General features: G+C 38.5%; 1 protein-coding gene across 1 annotated transcript; it reads right to left on the bottom strand.

The window, feature by feature from the left end:
• Positions 1-7,691: 7,691 nt before the first annotated feature.
• Positions 7,692-23,608, bottom strand: LOC149838693 (kinesin-like protein KIN-12F). Its single transcript, XM_090008298.1, has 35 exons — positions 23,384-23,608; positions 22,104-22,259; positions 21,944-22,027; positions 21,746-21,865; positions 21,542-21,655; positions 21,368-21,460; positions 21,052-21,287; positions 20,853-20,940; positions 20,684-20,742; positions 20,527-20,590; positions 20,348-20,413; positions 20,068-20,259; positions 19,860-19,964; positions 18,992-19,227; positions 18,788-18,875; positions 18,054-18,133; positions 17,856-17,937; positions 17,697-17,774; positions 15,728-17,569; positions 15,504-15,523; positions 14,993-15,407; positions 12,053-14,866; positions 11,855-11,962; positions 11,582-11,708; positions 11,378-11,454; positions 9,815-9,889; positions 9,459-9,701; positions 9,249-9,347; positions 8,961-9,019; positions 8,754-8,865; positions 8,547-8,654; positions 8,279-8,449; positions 8,136-8,201; positions 7,922-8,041; positions 7,692-7,826 (listed from the first exon to the last, which is right to left on the bottom strand). Exons 1-35 carry the CDS (start codon positions 23,498-23,500, stop codon positions 7,692-7,694), a joined length of 8,649 nt encoding a protein of 2,882 aa, XP_089864424.1. The 5' UTR covers positions 23,501-23,608.
• Positions 23,609-23,865: the final 257 nt, after the last annotated feature.

Raw genomic sequence — 23,865 nt, 5'->3', positions numbered from 1 at the left:
GAGATAAACTTTAATGTTTGCCTCTCACTATCATAAATAGAGGTGCTTGCCAAATCATGTAATATTCTAAGTTGGAAATGAGGTATTGGTTTCATTGTGAAACTTATCTCCTTTTCTCTCTCTATTTTGATTGTGCTCACTACGCTCACATTGCAGTTGGCCTCACTAAGTGAACAGCTTGTTTGGTTTAGTTCATCCTGGTGCGGAGAGGTCAAGGCTCGGTTTAACCAAGCCCTGCCAAAAGCTTGGTGTGTGGACCCAATTGTGTTGGGTTTGAATCAATCACAGGTAGTATGAGAGTTCATTATCCTGGGCCCCAAAACTCAAAACAGCACGGCTTTGTTTTGTTTAATTGTTGGGTTAGAAGGCTCAACCCAACTTAGGTGTAGGTTAGATCAAGGTTGCCAAACTAGAAACCGGAAGTGGAAAACGATACGGGAAGCAAAAGCGAGAAGCTGTGCATTTTAAAATGCATAGAAAGCGGAAAGCGAGGAATAAAAAAAATATTATAAGAATTGAATGAAAATAAAAGCAAAAATAAAAGTGACTATATTCTTAAATTTTCTGATTTTTTAGCGTAAGAATTAATTTTTTAACAAAATTTAAAAATGATGACTACCAATTTAGAGAAGGCAAATGGAAGTGAGTGAGAAACTTGAGAGGAAATACATAAAAAACATGAAAAATAGAATAAAAAACATATAAGAAGAATAGATAATGTGTGTGGAAAGCATGGGAGAATCAAGATTCTCATCAAGTTTTAGAAGCGAGGAGTATCGCGCTTCTGAAGTGAGTTTTTAAAAAATGAGCTTCCCACCTATCTAAGAAGCTTCTTGTAACTTTGGGTTAGATATCCAACCTGCTACCAAACCTACCGAAATGAGCCTTACAAAAACTAGTCTCTATCTTGATAAGGTGAAGAGGTGGAAGACAATTTTTTCTAAAGGACTAAACCATTGCCTAAAGCAAACTCTAAGTAACTGCACCCAAGTCTAATTACAGAAGCCTATCAACGTGTGGGTTGGTTGACATGGACATACTGGAAGAGGTCCAAGTCCCCTTGGGCTTAGGGTTCAACCAAACCTGCCCCAAGCCTCCTAGGGTCTAGTCATCAACATCAGGCATTATTTGACATTTTATTCTTTGGTACACCATTAGATAATTTTAAGTGCCATCGTCTATGTAGGCTAAAATCGTTTGGTTCACATGATGGGGGCTTGTTGCAAATTCTTTAGTTCAAAGGGAGTAACACTTTGGAAAATTAAACTTTGGAAGAAGCTCAAAACTTGTTTTTTGGGGCCTAAAGTGTGACTTGATTTTTTATTGAATCCAGTATACTCTTGTCTCTCTAAGTTCCATCAAGAGGAGTTTGATGATAAGATTATATATCCATATGGTTCATGGGATCAAACAATGAATCTAGGGTTTAATTTTTTAAGTCTATGAAAAACCTGAATTTAGATCCAAAATAATTTTGTTGAGTTTGAAGAGTTGGAACACCCTATTGTAGTTTGTAGCCACATGCTCGGTTCCAAGCCATCTACACTCGGTGGGTAAGGGGGACTTTAAGGGTTTCATCGAGTAAAGATGAGAGTAGCTGGGGTTAGGCAGACTAGGGGTGGCAAAACCTGACACGATCCGCCAACCCGCCTCTTAGGCGGGTTCGGGTTGGGCTTAAGCCAACCCGTTTAATAAACGGGTCGACCCGCGTAACCCGTTTATTAAACAGGTCGGGTTCGGGTTGGGGGTAGGCCAACCTGCCAACCCGGCTGACCCGTTTAATAAACGGGTTAGGCGGGTGGGTCAACCCGCCAACCCGTCTGCCAACCCACCGACCCGCCAACCCGTCGACCCGCCAACCTGACCCGAGAACCTGAGAACCCGTTTACCCGACCCAACCCATTTATTAAATGGGTTGGGGGGTCGTGTCGGGTTACCCGTTTATTAAATGGGTCGGGTTCATGTTTGCCACAGTTGACCCGTTTAATAAACGGGTCGTGTTCAGGTTGAGGTATGCTGACCCGCCAACCCGTCGGGTCGACCCGCTAACCTGACACGATTGCCACCCCTAAGGCAGACCGCCACCAGTTACTATTCAACCTACCACCGGGGCTTGAACCAGCAACGTCTCATCACAAGGAGACGTGCAGTGACAGCTCCTACCAACCATGCGGAGCTCCTGTTGGTGAGATTTCTATGTCTTATCTAAAAGAAAATGCAGTATTTATAAAAAAAAACTTAATATAGTTGTGTTGTTGAATCGAGATCGAATCGAGCATCAATAAAGCATTGGATCATTCTCTGCTACAGATGCGTAGCATCCATTGATTGGATCAAGTACCTTTCTTTTTTTCTTATGGCTAGATTTGTTCTTGAGAAAAAGTGCACCTTGAAGAGACCCAAGTGGTTTGGCGTAGTGGGATGGGGCCTAGACAGTTTGATAGGCAGTCTAGGTTCAAATTTCATGAGTGCGTAAGCTGAAGCTTGGCGAATTCTCTGGGGTTGAGGGGTAATCGATCCCTCAGAGTTTTACGCTGACAGGACAGCGGCAGTAAGTATGGCAATTGCTGAGCCGGAGCGGCTAGGTCTCTATGCCTGGGGCGGTTTCTCAGAGCAAAAATAAAAAATTTAAAGGTGCAGATTGAAGGATTTATTGGGCATTTTGTAGGGATGTAAATGGTACAAATTTGTGTCAGATGTGGCCAATACCACATTCGATGTCGGCTAAATGGATATTTGAATTCCTATGGTGAACAGTTCAGGCCAGATCCGCTTTTAACATGTAAATGGATTTGGATATCCATCAAATTTGGATATTTGTCCAATTCATTAGCAAAAAAATCAAAACCATATATGCATATTATATAGGATATAGCTTTGGCTTATCAAATACAAATAAATCGAATATGATTCGGTTGGATATCACATGAAATCTGATTCATTGACATGCCTCAGATAATGTTTAAATTGCACGGAAAATGGAGGCTTTCCACCGAAACACATGCAACCCCGTGCATTTTTGCGAGCCCCACCGCCGTGATGCAAACACGAGCTCCGTTTTTCCCCGTGAAAATAGGATCTCGTTTTCAAAGTATACAGTATATCAGAAGTAGATTTATGATCATCTGGATTTTCTGCTCAATCAGCATCAGAGTGCATTGAAATTAATCTAGTCTTTGAAGACTTCAACATGTCATACTGAGAGAAATGGGTAAGGGAGAAATGAATCATTTAGCACCTACCCATTACTTCGTCATACTGAACAGAACGATTCAAGTTTCGTAGGATACGTTTCACGGCAGCTCAGTGCTCTATAGTAAGCCGATGCATAAACTGACAAACTCAGTTTACTGAGAAAGCCAAATAAGGTTGAGTTATTGTGACATATTGGAGAGCCAGAGTAGGATTCTCAAATTTAGGAGCACCAGAATCAGAGAGCTTGGTTGTGGCAGCCGTAGGAGTGGATATAAGCTTAGCATCCAACATATTTGCTCTCATAAGCTGATCCACAGTGTATTTGCACTAACATAAAAACAGCCCCTAATAGAATAGACAGCTTCTCTTTCAAGAAAAGAAAATAATGAAGATGCAACAGTGATTTATGCTTCTCCATCTACCCACATTGATGAAACCCACCTAGCATTCTCTGTTAGATACCCAAGATTTTAGATCATGCAATGAATCTGCATGCAGCTAAGATGGTGATACGGAAACTTTTTCTATCTTAATGATTGTGCATGATCTCAAGAACTACGAGTCTCATTTTTCTTGAGATCATTCACAAGTTTAAGTCACCACACACCATAATTGTGATTCATAAGAGTTACTGCCAACACGTGAACATCTCTTGAAAATACAATTTGTTATATTGACTGTAAATATAATATATTTGTAAAGTTGGTGTTACTTCTTGTGTTTATTGCATCGAGTCACTTTTTACAATAATGTATAATTACCTTGTGATTATGCATACTATATGGAACAATGTTCAAAAAAACAATAAGTAGCAGATCAATAGGCTCATGATAAAAAGAAGAATAAAAATTAGAAAATAGAAAAAACAAAGGTTGCATAAAAGCAAGCCCTAGAATAAAATAAGCCAAACGGGCCACCAAAATCCACCCCAAGATGAGATGATTTTGGAATGTTGAACAAAAAAAAATGTGTAACCGGTGATTATGTTATTTATGTGATCTATGATTTTCATTGTGTTTGAATTTAATTTAGATTTAAATCTGATTCATATAATGTTTTTTGTTTCTTTAAATAAGGATACAGTGAACTTGCTCATACTAGCCTTGTAAAGATTGATTGGTTAAATCTTAAATTCTAATTATATTCATTTCATGTTTACATATTTCTCCTTGGTTTACAATTTCTCATAAAATTTACATTTTTCTGAGGTTAGATTTTAGTTTCGTAACTTTAATTTAAGGGTTTTTTTCTAAACATAGCTTGTCATAACATAGACTTTGCGCTGGACGGCCTTCTGTTTTTTTTGATAGGCAAGCCGGGGTTAGGCAAACCACTACCAGATATCTCTTAAGCCCCATGTGGCAGAGGGATTCGAACCTGGGCCCTCAGCTTGGCACAAGACCCTGCTTACCACATGGGATACCACCTCAGTGGGTTTACAGGAGAAAACTACCCCTTTGTGTTGTGGGTTAGAGAGAGAGGATCCAATGATCAGGGCTGAACACCTGTAAGGTGTTCAATACCAACTTGGGAGGGCCACATGTTCATCATCACTTGTTTTGGGGGGCAGGTTGTATGCCCCCCCCCCCGCCCTCCCCAAAGCGCGACTTGTGTGTTCGGGTGTCCGAATGAGCGCCACGTTGGTACTCATTGTGCTTTCGTGTACGGAGGAATATCTTGGGACCCGCGATATTCCTCCGTACACAGCCGAACAGCCGAATGAGTGGTGATATCAAAACTCAAAAAATTGTGTATTTGACAAATCACCTGGTCCTAAATACCCAATGCCAACTTACACTCTGTACCTAGCATTTTTGTTGGGATTGGATGCCCACAAGGGCTCCCTTCATTTGACAGGGGCAACTTATGAGCGTCACCAAGTTGACTGGACATCACAAGTTTGAAACACAATGGTGGCGGCCCTTGTCACAAGGTCAAAGCTAGGTGCACTCCTCGGTGGGCAGGGGGACTTCAAGGGTTTTACCAACTGGAGGCCAGCCAATGTATAGTCGGTGAAGGTTGAGGGTAGGGTTGCAGACGGTTTGGATTCAGAATGCCTGTTTTGCAAATTTTAGCTGTTCCGATCCAACTTCCCAATGTATTTTGTGATTAGAAATCATTTGCATCCCTAGGTGAAGGGGGTGTTTCACCTTAGATTTTTCATAAAAAGTCTTTCATTGAATCTATTTAACAGTACGGCTTTTAAATAATGAATGAAAAATATGAGCATGAGTAGCTTGCAGCATTAAAATAATAATAATAATAAATAAATTTTCTCAGCACATTTTCGTTTTTTAAGAAAAAATCCTAATTGCTCAATTTTTTTAGTTTTTACTTGATATTCTATGTCAGGCGCAAATCTTTCTTAAACCTTCCTTAAAGAAAATGGTGGGAAACTTTTTTTCTCCCATGTAAAGTTTCTATCAAAAACACATGAATCTGGGCAACCTGCCTGTCTGACCAATGGGCCAAGCAGACCCAGCCCACCATGGGCTGGGTTTGGGCTATGATTTATCGGGCCAAAACCCGGCCCGTTATATATGTGGGTCGAGCTTGAGCAGGCCCACGGGCTATAGGGCTGACATGATGGGCCTGAGTTATTTATTAATTTTAAATAATATTTTGATAAAGAAAAAAATAGTTCATGCAATTAGTAGTTTATGGGAACAAGGCTATGTAATGAAGTAAGCCAAATTACAAATAACAAAGTGTAAAACACTTACACGTCTAATGAATAATTCCAAAGCGAATAGACAAACACTCAAGTGCACACAAATCTACTAAAAAAAACAATGCCAAAAGGCTAACAAAAATTAAGTATTATTGAATAGTGAGAAAAAAAAAAGAATAAATTACTTGCAGGGGTTGCACCCCTTCACCCCTATTTATATAAACAAAGAGAGAGGAGCCATTGGGTTGGGGAGCTCCCAATTGTCATAATTATGATCGGTGGGGCTCAACGACTCCATGAAGTGTGTGTTACAAAAGAAAAATAATAATTGTTTTTAATAAACAATTATTTAATACATTTAAAAAGACAAAAATGCCTTTTCCGGCAGTACAGTGTAAAACATATATATATATATATATATATATATATATATATATATATATATATATATAAACAGGCTAATCATAAAAAAAAATTAGTTTTATGCCAATAGCTGTCAAACGTACTCTATTTATTAATTTTGAATATCCTGTTAATGGCCGAGAGATGTCAAGTTGATTGATCTTATACTTTATTAAGCATGATCTTGTACTAACCCCAGCTTTTCAATAAAAAAAAATTATTACCACCTTTGGCTGTCGCCCGTGTGGCCAGCAGGGTGGTTGTGAGGGTGCTGAGATGAAGGCACCAGATCAAACCCAGCTGACGCTTTCTGAGGTGGGCCACGTAAAGCAGGGTGGTCATGGGGCCCCACCCGGGGTTCTACTGGCTTGGACAAGGGTTCTTCATCATTAAAAATAAAAAATAAAAAAATAAACTATTAAGCATAATCTTATTGTGATTGGTTCGTCTTTCTTCCACGAACTCATGTGAATTTGTTGGGGGTGATGGTGCCCATGATTGACTGGAAACATCTGTCAAGCATTCCATATTTCAAGAATCATTAATATTTCTTTGGGATAATTATCTGATTCTGGGTTGGGGAATCATGGTCGCCATTCTTTGGCCTCAACATTTTAGTAGATGTAACATTTTACTAGACGTCTAACGGAAAGACCAGTTCATGATATTGTGGCTGTTGAGAAGGGCGACTAAAATATCACATTCACTATATTTCCGAAATTTTACTGATATTTGGGATAGACTCGCTTTGGGAAAGTCTATAGGATTCGTTGATATAGATATCTCTCATTCTAAAACAGTTATTTAAATTCAAGTTATACGCCAAACCTGAGCTGCAGAAGAAAAACATGGATATGGATGCTTATAGAATTTCTATATACGTGCACCAGACCTTGGACCCACATTGTGTATAGGTTGGAGTGGTGGTTGTGTTTGAAGGACAAATAGGCCTAAAGTCTAAGGTATGCCAGTTACCTCGACTATAGATTCTTCATGGTGCAATTAGATTTTTATGCACCTTTCTGGAAATGCTGTGGGTACACAGGAAGCTTCAAATTTTTTTATCCTGGAATGTATAGGAAAAACAGAGAAAGAAACTGATTTACTGAAATGATCTGAAATTGGAAGTATCTACAAAAAATCATCCAAAGTGTGGACACTGTGCATACTTGTACAAGGGAGCATGTTTAATGGCATTCTTACGCATTTGCAGACGTCAAAAAATGAATTTCATTGAGAATCGGTACAAGATACAACAGGTGAAAGAATGGATTGATGCTTTTTATTAGAGCCAACAAGCAAAGGTGGCATCAGCATCTGCCTGGCCTCATCTTGTGAGAATAATTACAGAAAAATATACACTGGATTGTACGCCAACAACTAACAATCCTTGAAAAAATTCACGTAAATGGAGCAAAAGGCATCATTTAATGGTAGGCATAGATGGGCTGTGGGATGTCCTTTGTGGTGTTCCACAACTCTCCCTTTTCTTCACTTTTAATGGTGAATTTTGTCGCCTGAGCTCTGTCAACCTTATCTGCTCTTCGCATATTTTGTTCTGCGATAGAAACCAGTAATAGCTAATTGAGCCAGATAGCACAACAAAAAATCAAGGAGAAATAAAAAAACAAATTGATTTCCTTTGGATGCCACCTTCAATTTCAAATCTTGTAGCTCTCTTTCAGCAGAAGTAACTCGATCATTGAGCCGGACCAATGCTTCCTCTGCTGCAGCAGGACTTATATCACGAACTGGGCAAGTTATACCAGCAGCCTGCATTATGAACTTAAATCTTTACCCCAAGGAAGAAGAATTTAAGGTGGGGGAAGAGGGGTGCGGAGGGGATGATTTGTTTAACATATGCTACCTTCAAAATATTAGTACACGTGCTTAATAATCTTTGTGCCAATTGAATCCTCTCTTCTTCAGTTTCCTGCCAAAGTTGGAAATTACTCCAGATTATTCAATTAAGAAAGTTCAGTGGAATCAATGCAGCTCCTCGTTACAAACCTTTAGTTTGTTTTTCAGATTTTGTTCTACATCAACATCAATATAAGGCTTCTTTCCATTAGAAGCACGGTAACGTGCAAGCTCATCATTCACACGTACAAGAAGTGTTTCAGTACGCCTGAGTTTTGTAGCAAGTTCCTCATTCTGGACTTTCAATAAGTTATTCTCTTCCTGTTGAATTGAATGAATTCTAACATGTAAATACATATCATCCAATCAAACAGGGCCAGTACTGATAAGTTGTTACATAAGTTGAGGAGTTCACAACCTTAATTTTTGCATGATGATGAATGCGTTGTTGCAGATTCTGCTGTCCAGACTGCTTCACCTCCTCTTCTAGTTCCACAACCTTCTTCTTCTGATTGGCATTTTCCATCTACAAATAATTTGAAATATAAATTCAATAACAAAGGCAAAAATGCAATAGCAAGAACTAGCTAAACTACTGACAGAACTCTTTACTTTAATGTCACACCTTTAACATGTCATTTTCAACAGTAAGAAACTGGTCTCGTAACCGAAGCTTTTCACATGCAATCTGTGCAGCTACCATTTCTGCACGCCTTCTATTTATCTCTTCCAGCCAGCTTAATTAAGGAAGAGATTTATTGTAACACAAGTTATCAGCACTGAAAAACTAAATCAGAAAGCATAATAGGAAGAATAGTTACACATAACCTACCCAGTCCTCTCCTCTATAAACTCATTAAGCTGTTCCCGTAGCTTCAGGACTTCCTGCTCCTGCATAGAAGATAATGTTTCAAAGAATACAAACTGCCAAATGCCTAGAGATTTGATCAATTCACAAAATAAACCTTCTCTTGAGATTGTTCACTTAGACACCTCACTTTCTCTGTGACATCTTGCACGTTTTGTTTATCTATCAAAGACTGTCATCAAAAGCACTCATCAAGTCATAAAGAAACAAAGGATTGATTTTAGTCAATGGATTTGGAAGCGGATAACTTACAACATAGTTATTCATATCTAACTTAACGCCAAGTAGGTCCCTGATCACATCATGTGTCATGCTCTCTGCCGTTGCTAATCTTGTGTTGAGCATGAATATCTGAAGGAAAAAATGGAGGGCACTTTTTAAGTAAAAGCACATGGTTCTCCGCATTTCTGACTGAAAAGGGAGAGAAAAGAAAAGTAAAAACTATAATGGTTCTTGACATACCTCCTTCTGCCTGCTTGTGGCCAATGCTTCCAGCTCTTCCATCCTAAGTCTTACTGCTGACAACTCTTCATCCTTCTCTGAGTTTAACTGATGTGTCAATCCTAGACCTATACATTTGAAAGGAGAACCAGAGCCCCTGGATTTTGTAGGAGTTTTTTCAGATTTATTATGTCCTACTGCCATGGCGTGTGAGGAAGCAGGTTCAGGTTTAACTTGTTGTACCATGGCTTCCAGAGCTTTAAACTGCATTACAATTCCAGAACGTTAACATACATTAGTGTATCATGTGTCACACATCCAATCTTCCCTAACAAATAACAGACTTTTGATATTTGGTTAATTTAGCAGTCTTGTACCTTTTGTTTGTATTCACTTGCTTGTGCCTCTGCATGCAAGGTAAGCTCAGAGATATGAGCTTTGCAGTTTTCAATCTGTGAAATATAACAAACACGCAAACTCATAAGGAGTTTCAGGCAAAGAATGCATTTAGTAAATAGAACACAAAGCCATAAAATGTCTGGTTCCTTATAGTACAGTTAAAGAATTCTACATCCATCAATGTTAACAGAATAACATAATCAGTGCACATTCAATAGAACCAAAAAGAAGTATCAACATATGAAAACAAAACTAAGCCTACGACCACTAGCTAATTGTGACTAAATCACTTAACTTTTCCTGGAGAGGAAGAGCTGACACAGATGACTACTTGACTATTAAGGCCAAGAAAAAGTTAAAAAGTTGTACAAAGACTACTAAATGTAATTAGCCATCATGAGCAGGGTTTACTATTTTCTAGCAGCTATATAGCACCTTATCAATGAAATTTTATAATTGATGGTAACCCCTAATTATTGATGGATTTGCTAGAAGAATGCAAGACCGGCTGAACCAGGATAAGAATATTTGACATCAAACACATCCACAGACTCATTCTCAGCCTAGAGAGTGAAGCCATAGCAACATTTCTTACTATTAAGTTGATATCCCAATGGTTAGTCCTTCATGCACTATCTATGTCACACGGACGCAGATGCGGGTATGGGATACAATGCGGATTTGGTTGGTACGATACAGCAATTTTCAAAAGTTAGGATTCGGGGACACAGACGTACATATATTATAGATTCATATAATTATATAATATATATTATCCATTACAATTTTAAATATATATATATATTTTTTTATAAGCATATTTATCGTGTCCAATACTGTGTCGGGCGTGTCGAACACCATATCAAATGTGTCAGACACCGTGTCTCAAAGGTGCCAGGCAGGCGTCGATCGTGTCGGACACTATATCGTGCATGTCAGACACTATATCAGGCATGTCGGATGTCGTGTCTTTGTGTCAGATGTGTGTTGTGTGTCGTGTCAACGTGTCGGATACACGTGCATCGTATCGCCGTGTCTGACACAAATCGAGTTGTGTCCCAAATCTGAATCCATGACGCGACATACCAATGCACAATTCATCCCTTGAGGGGCGTGTCCCTGTGACATAGTGAACTATACAACAACAACAACTACGCCTTCATCCCAAAACAATTGGGGTCGGCGATATGAACCAAAAAAGAAAATCATTCTGGGTCTTCCACATGAATCATTCTCCTCCAATCATTTCTATCCAATGCCATGTCCTCGGTGAGGTTCAAAGCATTCATAATTTTTCCTATCATCTCCATCCAAGTCTTCCTAGGCCTACCCCGAGCTGTGACATAGTGAACTATATTACAAGAAAATGTTTTACCTTCTTTTAGCATATTTGTGACTCTTTTTGTATATTAATTGGTGGATTCATTTTGATGCTAACATAAGAAAAGCAAACAAAGTTTAAAAAAAAAATGCATTCGACAGTATCCTAATAGGCCATCAAAACAAGCAAATATCAACTTCTAGTAAACAATTGGTTTCACCTCAAAATCCTTCTCTCTAATTGCCTTTTCCAGCACCTCTGTCTGCTTTTTTGCATCTAGTAGCTCACTCATTTGTCCTTCTAGGTATCTGTACAGAAGTCATAACCTAAATAATTTTTGAAATAGCAAAGAATTTCAGCAAACAAAGGTAGAATATTCAAATGTACTACCGCTGAAAGTTATCATCACTGTCTCTAGTAGTACCATCCATCTTGGTGTTCATACCATCAGTTTGCGATGCCAAAATCTGATGCCTCAGAGCTTGGAGTTCTTCTTCCAGTTCTTCACTCTGCAAACGCTGCCTTTCCGCCTCATCCTTGTTAATTTCCACCTAACAGCCTAAATGGTCAGGCTATTTGCAAAGTGAAATGCATGGACACTCACAAATAAAAGATTGACAAGGAAAACAAGATAATACATAATAGTAAGACCAGTAAATGATAATGCCTGCCAGAAAATATTAGGGCCATGCAGCACCTTATTTTCCAAGACATTGATGGTGCATTCAAGCTCTTCAATGGATGTCTCTAAAAGCTTCACTTCCGCTTCCTTGCCTTCAGCATAAGCCTTTCTCGCCTCAGCCATCTGAACAAGTACACCCACTTAAAAATGAAACAACTCAAGAAAGAAAAGAACATGTAAATCAAGAACTAGAAACTAATGATGGTTAGGTACCTCTCGCGCATCAGCAGCAATTGCTTCATTTTCTTCAGCTAATGCTTGTGTCATTGCTGCCTTCTCTTTCAATGCATTCACCTTGTCATCAAGGTGATCCCTCTCTTTAATAATTTTATCCAGATCAGATTTCATGCCTTTGAGCAAAATATTCACACTATCTAGTGAAGACTTCATTTCTTCAACTTCCTTAGCCAGCTCTTCAGTTACCATGTTTTTCTTCTCCAGTTCACTCTCTACAGAGCTCTTATTCGCTAAGAGATCATCTATTTGATGTTGCAGCTCACAATTTTCATTTGAAACTTCCTGTAATGTTGTGAGAACATTTGTGTATTCTAATTCCAATGCAGAAATATGAATGGATTTTTTTTTCAGTTCAACTTCAAGCATTTGGTTGTGCTCAAAAATATTGTCAAGTTCATTTGACTTTGTTACTAGTTCTTCTTCTAATGCTTCCATTGCTGTCTTCATTTCTGTGAATTCATCCGCTTGGTCCTTTGCCTTAGATGCTGACTCCTGCAATAGACTCAAATTAAATGACAAGCCTCTCAAGATTTCATCCTTCCGAACCATCTCAGACTTGAGCATGAGATTTTCAGACAATAATTCTTGAGCTGAAATCTCCAAACACTCATGCTCCGACATAATCTTAGTTAACTTCATCTCGCACTCAGATATGCTCTCAAAAAGATCATCCAAGAAAGCATTCACTCTTTCACTTGTCACCACAGCAAGCATCATAGACAGCAATTTGTTTAGTATCTGATACGTTCTGCTTCCATCAGTATCAAGCTGTTGAATCAGATCCAAGCAATGATTGGCAAGAGATCTAGAAGAACATAGTGAATTATCTTTCTTTTGCAGTATATACTTAAGCTCTACTTTTTCTCTTTCCATTGTTGATAAACTGTGCCCTGTTGAATGTTTCTGTTCAAGCAGTACAGACAACTCTTCTTCCTTTCTTTGTTGATCTGCAGTAACTATGGCATGTTGATCCTTGAGATTCAATAACTCACATGACAACTTTTCTTTGACATTATTGATTTCAATGAGTTTGCTTCTCAACATCTCATTCTCTTTGCTCATTTCATTCATGTTCTCCATTTGAATGTTCATTTGTTTACTTTTTAAATCAAGCTCATGGACAATAATCGAGTGAGAGTAAATAGAAAAGTCCAACTCCAAATCTGTATCAACCAACAACTGCTTCTCCAGCTCCTGCTCTACTTTCAAGAGAATCATTTCTTCTTTGAGTCTCTGGAGGATTGCAGCCAAACTGTCTCTTTCTTCTCCCAACTCAATAGTTCTGTCCGCTCTTTCTTTTAATCCATTTAGTAACTTGGAGTAGTTCATCCAGTCCCCCAAATCCACTGATACATATTCTGCTTTAGGGACTGTAGATCCATTGAAAAACTTGCAGAGTAGATTATCTTCAGTATGAGCTAAGGTAGTTGCAATTTCGAGCTCCTTTTCCAATTCAGATATCCTGCCCATGTACTTCTCAAGCTGTGTACTCATGAACTTATTCTCCTCTCGTAGTTGACCCAGCTCATAACAGACAAGTGATTTGGCTCTACTTTTCTGCTCTAGCTCAGAAGCAAAGACAAGCAGCTCAAGCTCTTTGGAGGACAATGTCATCAACATATGCTCTGCATATTTTTCCATGAGTTCCTGGAAGTACTCAATGCCTTCATTTTGTTTTATATGTGATACTTGCTTAAGGTTCATCTTTGCAGTGGATTCAAAGAGGGAAGAATCAACTAGAAGATGGAGTTGTCTAAAAACTAACTCATTCAATCTCTGCATATTTGCTTCCATTTTACAAGATTCCTCCAGCTTACAGTGGACTTCTTTTTCTTTCAAGAGTTTTTCTTGATCAAGTACAGCCACTAAAGCAGTTCTGTTCTTATCATCTATCGCTTTCATCAGGATACCAAGCTCAGAACACATGCTATTTGACCTAGTTAGCAGTAGCTCTTCTTGAACTTGTAAATCTAAAATTTTCTTCTCAAAAACACTTAACTTTTCTCCAAACCTACCTATTTCCTGTTCTTTTCTTGTGATGCGATCAAAACTATTCTTGATGTCATTTAGTAGCTTTCCTCTTAGGATGCTACATGCTTCAAGTTCCCCTTGTGCCCTGAGGTTATGCTCTCTCAAATCAGCTATAATAGAGTTAGATTCAGACAGTCCATGATGAAGGAAACCAATCTCTACATTCAAGCCAGTTATGGCTTCCAAGAAGATTCCCATGTGACACAGGTGCAGCACAGATACGGCACAGTCTTTTCCTATAATCTCAGTCCATACTTCTTCTAAACATTTTTTTGCCAAACCTGCTGATTCCATGACTAGAGATTTCAAGCAGTGAATATCACACACAACTGACTTAAAGTCCTCCATGACAGAGATCTGTGTTGCTGCAAAAAGCTCCTGAACTGCAAAAACCAGACTCCTTGTTTCACTTATGCTCAAAAGGAACTCCCCTTCCAGTTGACCAAATTCCTGCTTCATCAAATTGGCTGAAGACTTTAAGCTTTGAACTTCACCAACCAAGGAATCCCTCTGGATGATTAACTTGGCTTCCATTTTCTTAGTTCTTTCCACCTCCAGTTTTGATAATTCACTTGCTTTGACCAATGCATTTACCATAACATCGGCCTCCCTCATGGCTGCTTGGGCCTCCTCAAATTTCTCGACCAACTTGGAGGCTTCAATGGTTTTCTTAGATGCAACTGCTTTTGCAACTTCCAACTCTTCAGCAAACACCTGTTCAAAATCAATACCTTTTGTAATATCAACTGCAAAAAGTATCTGGCATAATTATGTCTGCAGAAAAAGCATCAGCGTAGGCATGCATAAAGACACTTCCTGTCACTAAAAGCATATGGCAGAAGTTCAAACAATTGAAATAGCACTTCAAGTATTATCATATCAAACCTTCTTGTGTTGGAACCAACAAGATTTAGCTTCTTGAGATGCCACCATGACAGACTCCAGCCTATGACACAGCTCCAGCAATGTAAGCTCAAAATATTTTTGCCTATGATCAATATCTGCCTGTAATTTAAGAACCTGAGCAGAAAGTGCTTCAAAGTTTACCCTGATCTGCTCTTCATACTTTTTCATCTTCTCATTCTCATCAAGTAAGCTGCTCAGATAGACATGTAACTCCCTAACACAGGAAACTGCAGACTCTACTTCCTTTCTCAAGAGTGAAATGGTTGTTATGTTGTATTTACCATCAATTCTCCGTTCTTCTGACAATATCGGCCAAGAGACCAATGATTTTTCTACACCATGATCATGGATTCCTTCACAAATTGTGAGTTCATGTGCACGATCAAGATAAGATCTGCAAGGAATTTGGTTTACAGAATCATCTTCGAATGCAAAGTCAAGGTCCTGCACCACCCTATATTCCTGAGAATCCACTCCTGGTTAGCCAGACAGTGATTCTCCAATCTCCATCTGAAAAGGAAAAAAACATGCAGTAAAGTTGTAACTCAAAACCTACCGTCTAAAAAAGCTATTTTTTAAAGAAAACTGAGAGAAGCTTAGCACAAGGACTATATGGCCAGAGAAGGCATCTATCAAAATAAAATGGTTTTCCAATTCTATAGACAGTAGTCAAATTAAAAGAAAAAAACACGCATGATGTTTATTTGTGCATACCTCTTGGTTGCCATCCACAAATGTGACAATGCAATTTTCTCCAATCAACCTATTTTCACTGTCTTTTGGTGCTGGCATACACCAATGCCTGTTGCAAGGACCTTTAACACTTTCTAGGCAATCTTTCAAGAAGGAACTCAGGATGGTTAAATCATTCCCAAATACCATTAGTGTCTCTGAATCTAAATGATCAACCGATGCAGCAGACTTGTGAGTGGCTGAGCATCTCTCAGAAGGTAGATTGACAGAATCTGTAAAGCATGTTTCATCTAATGGGTGTCTGGAGCTGGTGACTTTTCCAGACTGAAACAAAAGTTCAAGGGTTTCCCCATTAGTCTCTTCAAAATTCTTATTGATACCATTTACTTCTCCCACTAGGCTTTCATTTTGATCAACAATAGCACAAGAAAGTACTACCTTCTCAGAAAAGGAGTCAAATGAATAGCCCGCAATAGCACCAAGAAGTACACATGAGATAGTATCGGAAATAAAGGACTTTTCACATGCAACCTCCACTTGAAGTTCCATCTCTTTGATTAAACTTTCACGAGAACTGAATCTCTCTGATTTTGCAAGTTTGATCCTATTTTCCAGATCAGTAATTATGGATACCTTTTCATTGAGCTTTGACTCCAAAAAGAGGATCATCTTCTCTTTCTCATTTATTTCCTGCTGTTGTGCATCAGTTATAGCAATAGTTGCCCCCTTCAAGGACCGCAATTTCCACTCCACATCATGTCCTACTGCCTGTGCATCAATCAGGCGCTTTTTCAGGTCTTCAATCAATGCATCTTTCTCAACAATGCATTTTATCATCTTCTCTACCTGTTCATTTACCCAGTACTGCTGATGGAAGGACTGTGCAATGCCATCAACCTCATAGGAGGCATTCTCTAGTGCATCATGCCCATCAACAAGAACTTTAGTGATCTCACAAGCAGACTGCTCCCACTCCTCTGTTAGTGACTTCATCTCCTCATTTTTTTTCTGGATTACTTCAACAAGTCTACTGTTTTCCTTTCTTAGAAAGCACACAGTATCCTGCAACTCTCTGGAGTCTGCCTCCAAAAGTATCAATTTCTTGTTTGTTTCTATATCTTTTGCAGTAATTGTATCAACCTGCTGCTGAACCATAGCAAGCTCTTCCTGCAGGCAGATGATTGCTTCAGCTGTTTCTGCTTCAACCTGCCCTCGAACTTTATCCATTTTTTGTTCATATGACGACTGTGATGCCTGATCAGATTGGTACCTCACATTCAGCCTCCTGGCCTTCTCTAAGGCATATTGCATTCTTTTCAATTTTAACTGGAAGTGGGACTCGCCATTCTCAGAATGCTTTAAAGATTGAACTTCATCCTGCTGGTGTGAAACTCTTTGCATGTTCCTTTTATATCTTTCAACCTGTTCCTTCAAGCATGAGATCTCCTCTTCCTTCTTGCCTAGGTGGTTGATATATTGATCATTCTGAACTTTTATATCCTCCAGATCATTTAACAATAGAACATGTTGGGATTCAAGTGCCTCAATTATTGACCTGGCATCCTTCAACTCATTTTCAGCATCTTTTAGTTTTTCATTTGTCAGTGAATACTGGTTATTTTCCTTCTGAATGTCATTACTAAGATCAGCAAATCTTTTCTCTGCCTCTAGTCTAGTTGATATTTCCTCTTCAAGCATAACTTTTATTGAATCCAATTCCAGCTGCAAATTGATGACATCATCTGAATATTTCAACACAATATTATCTTTCAAGTCTGCTTCCCATCTATGAACTAAATCAACTGACTTGCTGCCAGACTTTTGACCATCTGTTGAATGCAAAGGAACTTCTGAATAAAACTCCTGCATAAGATTAGGCAACATTTGTTACTTATCAGTAACAGGATCAAACATTTTAATTCTGTGAGGAATAATACTAGGCACTTGTTAAAATATTAATCATTGCATAAAGGAACCCACAGAAGATAACCTGAATCTCTTTATTCATCTCATCAATCTGAGTATGACTTGTTTTAGCTGCCTTGCCAGAACTTGTAGGCACTTGCTCCTGCACAGCAATGACAAGTTAACATAAAAGTTTTGATGTTCTTATATTATGCAAATTTGGACTTGCTAAGTGAACACACACCTTCAGCATTTCAAGCATTTCTTCTTGATCCCGGCACAATGATTTGACAGCATTTAGTTGAATCTGTAAATCATGTATTTCTCTGTAAAAACATAGAGAAAATCCAACCACAAGGACATAACAGTGGGCCTCATAGGCGTCAACTATCTCAATCATTTGACAGGTGGAACAGTTGAAAAAAGTGATGATTGCAAATACCGGGTAAATTTTTCATTGTCTTCCAGACACGAACGCAGGCTATTCCTGCAGTCCTCTAATTCTTTTATGCTGCTCCTCATCTGAAATTAGAAAGCAACATCATCAGCTGAGAGCACAAAACAAGTTTCCTACCTTTTCATCTAGTAACAGTTTAAAGAATTGAAGGAAACCTCCAGAGTCAAAGATTCATTTTCTCTAGGTTCATCAGCTATTCCTTTCTTACTCTTCATCTGTATCCAAGGAACAACAGTTTGAGAGTTTAGTGAAGAAAACCACCTAAAAGTAAAACAGATGCAACAAGGGAACGACTTTCTGGTGGATTGGAAAAAATAAAAGAAGCAAATGCAACTAAATGAAAAGCATAATAGATAGTCACCTGAGGCGAACGTCCAACATTTTTTATGTTATCCAGTTTGAACTTTCCATCATAGAACTGAATGAGCTGAAAACCCAGCAACAAAGTTCATGATACCTCAATAAGAGAGCAAAGGTTTGAACATGAAAACAATCAACAGAAGAAATAAAAAGAACAACAACAATGCAGAGCAACAAGTATTAATATTATTTTCATTGTTGCTGCTGCTGCTGTTAATATCATAGTCACGATATTTCATTTTGCCAATGTTTTGAAAATATTGCAATATTTTGCCGATATTTTTTACTTGATTTAAAATGCCGATATATCGCGATATTTTGAAAGGTGATATCAATGACTATGGTTAAAACTAGGAGACCTGATATCGAGAATGTACCTGATCCCGCAGTGAAGAAACTTCACCCAATAGGGTCTCTCGTTCACCCTCTTGATAGAATTCTTGAAACCTGGACCCATAGAAAGATAAATAAAAAAAAAACTACTAGAAATAATCCAGCATAAAAGACAAAAGAAAGCATCAAGAAAAAACAGGAAGCATGTGAAAATCTTTACTGAAAATAACCTTCTAAGTTGCTCAAGAAGCCTAATATTTTCCATGGCAAATCGAGTAACTTCAGGGTTCCTATCTACACGATTTCGTAACAATTCTATATCCTCAGTTAAGGCATTTTTCTCCTGCAGTAAGTATAATTCTGGTGGCATCAAACCATCCACAAGCAATTTCATTCTTTGAATTTTATCCTCCCTAAAGCGCAGCATCATCTTCATGCCTCGAGTATCCTCCTCCCTTTGTCGGACCTATGAATAGATAAAATTGGTGAGTCATAGATCGACATCCACAGCAAACTCACTTCTACACATAATTGAAAATATCACAGTAATCCGGAAGCTATTTAGGCAAAAGAAAAAAACATACAATGAGTTGGTGTCAAGGCCACATAATATGGTCATGAACAAGACTTCGATTCATAAAAACATTTATAAGCTTCTAAAAACTCTAAGCAATCACAAATTGCACAATTATATGGAAATGAGCATAGCAAATATATAATCAATTGTATCTATAACAGCAAGTTATTCTAGAAAAATGCAAAACTTATGCATTTCCAATTTTCAAATGTCATTTAAGTGAATAATCTCTGGAGATTGATTGCTGATATACTTGACATCAATATCATCCAAATAGAACTTATTACCATCTGCTACCAGCAACTTCCCCCACTTGAGCACATATTATGTATAGCTATTATGGCTACAAAACAACTAGTAAATGTATCACATATTACATGTTTGCAACAACACTGAGTGTCTACATGATTAACTTCTTAGTGGCATACATGTCAACTGCACAAAGTTTATTTGCCTTCAAATAAACACTGTAAAAGAAATGTAGCATGATTTCCCCTCCAATCCAGATATAATAGCCTTACCAAGCGGTTCAACTGTTCTATCTCTGCCTCAAGCTGCTTAGTTACAGACTCTTGCATTTTTTCTCTTCTCAGTGCACCAACCAATGTAGCTTCCAGGGACTTTAACTGGGATCGTATAAAGAACATAATTATTGCACGCAAACTATTGCTACCAGGGAATATAGCAATTATTATTAGTCAAGACTTGAAGTTGAGCATTAAAATTCACCTTCTTGTTTGAGATTCTGGGGCTACCCGAAATTGTCGGTCCATCAAAATCATCAAAGTTTCCATGTCCTACTCTGGGTGATCTTTCTACAATGGAAGCATTGTCACCCTCACCACCACCGGGATGAACACCATTTGGATGGAATGAAAGTGATCTTGAAACATTTTGATGTTTTAGGAGTGTGATTTCATCCTATTTTACAAACCAATTATCATGAATTTGATTTTCCACAAGAAAACAAATGGGACCTCCATAAAGTTACATCTGTTGTTTGTACCACCTTCAAGATGCGTATCTGATTCTGCAATGCAGTCACGTCCCCTGAAGTATCCTCATTGATGACAGCCTTATAGAAAAGCAAATAACTCTCAGATCAGTTCAAAATGATTTTGGCTTTAAAAGGACTTGGTCAAACAGCCCCAGCGTAAAACATATGAAATAATTAATTATGTTCGGTACATTATTCTGAATAAGTTTTGCACGCTGAGCAAACTTAAGAGTGCTGAGTGTCTCGCTTAAACAACTGAAAATAAAGAAAGCAACAGGTTAGAATATGAAGCAAATAATATAAAATGCCAATAAGGAAAAAAAATGCCATGAAGCTCAGGAGACGTACCACACAGAAGGACTGACATTGGCAATGATCATCGTTTTTGAGTTTCCACCAAGAGAGTCCTAAGCATATTAGATTAGAAATTTCAGAATTAAGAACATCCATAGGTAAAGCCAAGAAAGGAAACTCAATTAGTACAGAATTCCTATCGATGGTTTTTTCAAGTCTGCACCTGAAGAAGAAACGTCAGCCTAGAATCTCTGTAAGGGATGTGCATCTGCTTGCCATGTGCAACATCGATTAAAACCATAATAACATGACTGCAAAACCCAAAACCAATGCATGATAAATTCCAGATAAAATAAATGAAAACAGAATCAATCATTAATGTAAAACCATGACTTGTTAAAGTATGCAAGATATTGAACTACCCAAGTGTTGACAAGGACTTATTGATGTTTGCAGCTTCCCTAAGACGGTCTCCTTCAGCACCCGAAGTCTTTTGCCTCTCAGAACCAGCAAGATCTACCAAATTAAGCCTTCCATATCGGAAGGAAGTTGTTGAATTTTTCTCCCAACAACTTTCAATAACACATGTGAAGACACTATGAGAACGACTGCTCTCACGATTCATGTTTGTTGCTGCAACCTTCCTGTTGGAAGATCCCTTAACATAGATCATACAGCATGTGAGACTCCCTCTAAAACTAGTCTGGACTAGAAATGTAACAAATAAAGACTTTGTACCTGAATAAGCAGCTTAAGTACATCAGATACTGAGTTCACCTCATATTCAGTAAGGTTCTCAACATATACACCTTTTCTGACATCTTCTCTTAGCTGCAAGCACGGACAGAAAGGTTTAACATAGGGAAGAAAGATAAAAATCAAAATTGACAAAGTATGATGTATGATAAATACCATCAGATTAGTGGATGAAGGATCCAAAAGGTCAGTAATTTGTTCATTATAGATCTCAAGGAACGAACACTTGCAGTTATACCGTATCTTTTCATCCCTCTGGCTTTCTTCCTCCTGAACAGTGAAAATTGCAATCAATCAATATCTTTAAGATGAGAACTCCACATATTCTTGGAATATAGAACATAACAGAGTGAACATTACAGCTCTAATCCGTGAAAACAAGAACTCAAAAATGCGAGGCATCATCCCTTGTTCTGAGCTAGGTTTCACTTCAATATCATCAATTTGACCTAGCATGGTAAACGTTTTTCCACTTCCTGTCTGCACTAAGAATCTAAATGTATAAGTATAAATAGCAACTTGACTAAGGGATAAATATAAAAGTATAGCGAAGATCACCTGGCCATATGCAAATATACAACTATTATAACCAGATATGCAATTTTCCACCATTGGTAAGCCAGCAACTCTGAAAAGCATCTCCTGTATACATTTAAAACATTCCCCTGTTATGCATGACTGGAGAATTTTAGTTAAGGCATAAGGTCATGAAAATTGCCTGGTTTATAGTCTCACAAGCTACATGATCAAATGTAAATCGTGTCTCAGGCTGCCCAATCCAGGTAATACTCTGAGCACTCTCCTGCCTTAAACATCTATTGTAACCATGCGAACTCCTTTCCATGTTGTTAAGTGGACGTACTCGAACTAAAACCTACACACATAAAACACGGTTACAGGAAATGATGAGTGTGCAAGAACAAATAAGAAGGCACTGGCATCAGCCGAATGAGCTTTTGGTTTTCATCCATGCTCTTATATACTTGCACAAACTATTAGTAACAATTGATGCATATAAGCATGGTTTTTGTTCTCTTTTTTTTGGTTGGAGGGAAGGGGGGTAGGCAAGCTTGGGGTTTAACCCCCGTGGGGTTCAAACCAGAGACCCCTCAGTTATGATAGTGTGACCAAACTATCCAGCTCTCATTCGATCATATGCCTAGTTTTTCTTTTACAACAAATGCAGACAAATTACAAACACCAGGTGTGAACTAGATGTTGGGTTAACAAAGGTAACCATGTTACCAGTGAATACAAGTTATACTAGTTCAGTGAAAACCAATCTGGATTCAGCCAATACAGATGTACAATTAGATGAGGCCTACTAAAATTCAAGCTGTACTCTAGCTTTGCCCATTTGGTTTAACTTTGATCAATTTGCAGTTTCCATGATTTCTAATTTTAAGCAAAATCTACTCAAAATAAGAATAGCAGAGGTTACACAGCAGACTCATTTACTGGGCAATGTGAACTTAGATAAAGATGGCAAAGTATTGCAGTATAAGGAGATTAAGATTTTTGTGAATGCATTATGACAAATTTGTATGGACAAGGAGTGATTCAGCCAAATTGAGTTGGATTCCAGCGGAATTTGATTGTTCTATGATACTAAGTATTACCAGAAAAAGGACTCATTTGATCGATAACAACTTTCGACTTCATAATCAACGTAGACAATGACAATAAGCTCGTTTTGCATACACAGTATGCCTCCAAAACACATCTAATGCCACCAAAAGAACAAAGAATTATGACATCCCGCTCCCAATTTAACCAGTACGGAAATTATCTGGCCATTTCTTGGTCTACACAAGTCAAATTTGCCCAGATCATTATTGGGTCGAACTGTACACTCTGGCTGACCAGATTGTGCAAGGATGCAAACAAAAAAAGTGTTGTGATATAACCCAAAAAAATATTAGGAGAATATCACAGTAGGTTGTTCCAATGAAACAAAAGAAAAGAAACAGAAATCCAGAGATAGAGGAATGAGTGTACCTGTACATTGTGTTCCATCCAAAACGACGGATCCTCCCAAAGTTCAAAATGTGGCACTTCAACACTACCCACGACTGAAGCTGGACCAGAGGCAACTGAAACACCCCTCGACGACATCCCAAAATTCACACTACGTGGCTTCGAGACACTCTTTGTCGGTGTGCTCTGTGCCAATAAGCTTTCCGAATTCGCCGATGACGCCTTTCCCGCAGCCCGATTGGCTTTAGGAGTCGTGTATCCGCAACCAGGACCTTTATGAATCGGGGGCAAGCTGCTCATCCCTGGAGCGGAACAAGAATCTCCCTTGCTGTCTTCCCTATTCTCTTCCAAATCAGCACCCATCCTCTGCCCCCATCCAAACCGGTTCCTCACGATCCCTAATTTGTCCGGAGTACGAGGAGGAGGCATGCACTTGTTCCTCGAGGGAGTCCTGTCCAGCTTCCTCTTCTTGCCCACTTCTTGCTCCGGAAGAGATCCAGGGT

The sequence above is a fragment of the Nuphar pumila genome, chromosome 5 (assembly GCF_984573655.1).
Source record: "Nuphar pumila chromosome 5, dmNupPumi1.hap1.1, whole genome shotgun sequence".
Taxonomy (NCBI): Eukaryota; Viridiplantae; Streptophyta; class Magnoliopsida; order Nymphaeales; family Nymphaeaceae; genus Nuphar; species Nuphar pumila.
This window is presented reverse-complemented; position numbering and strand designations above follow the sequence as displayed.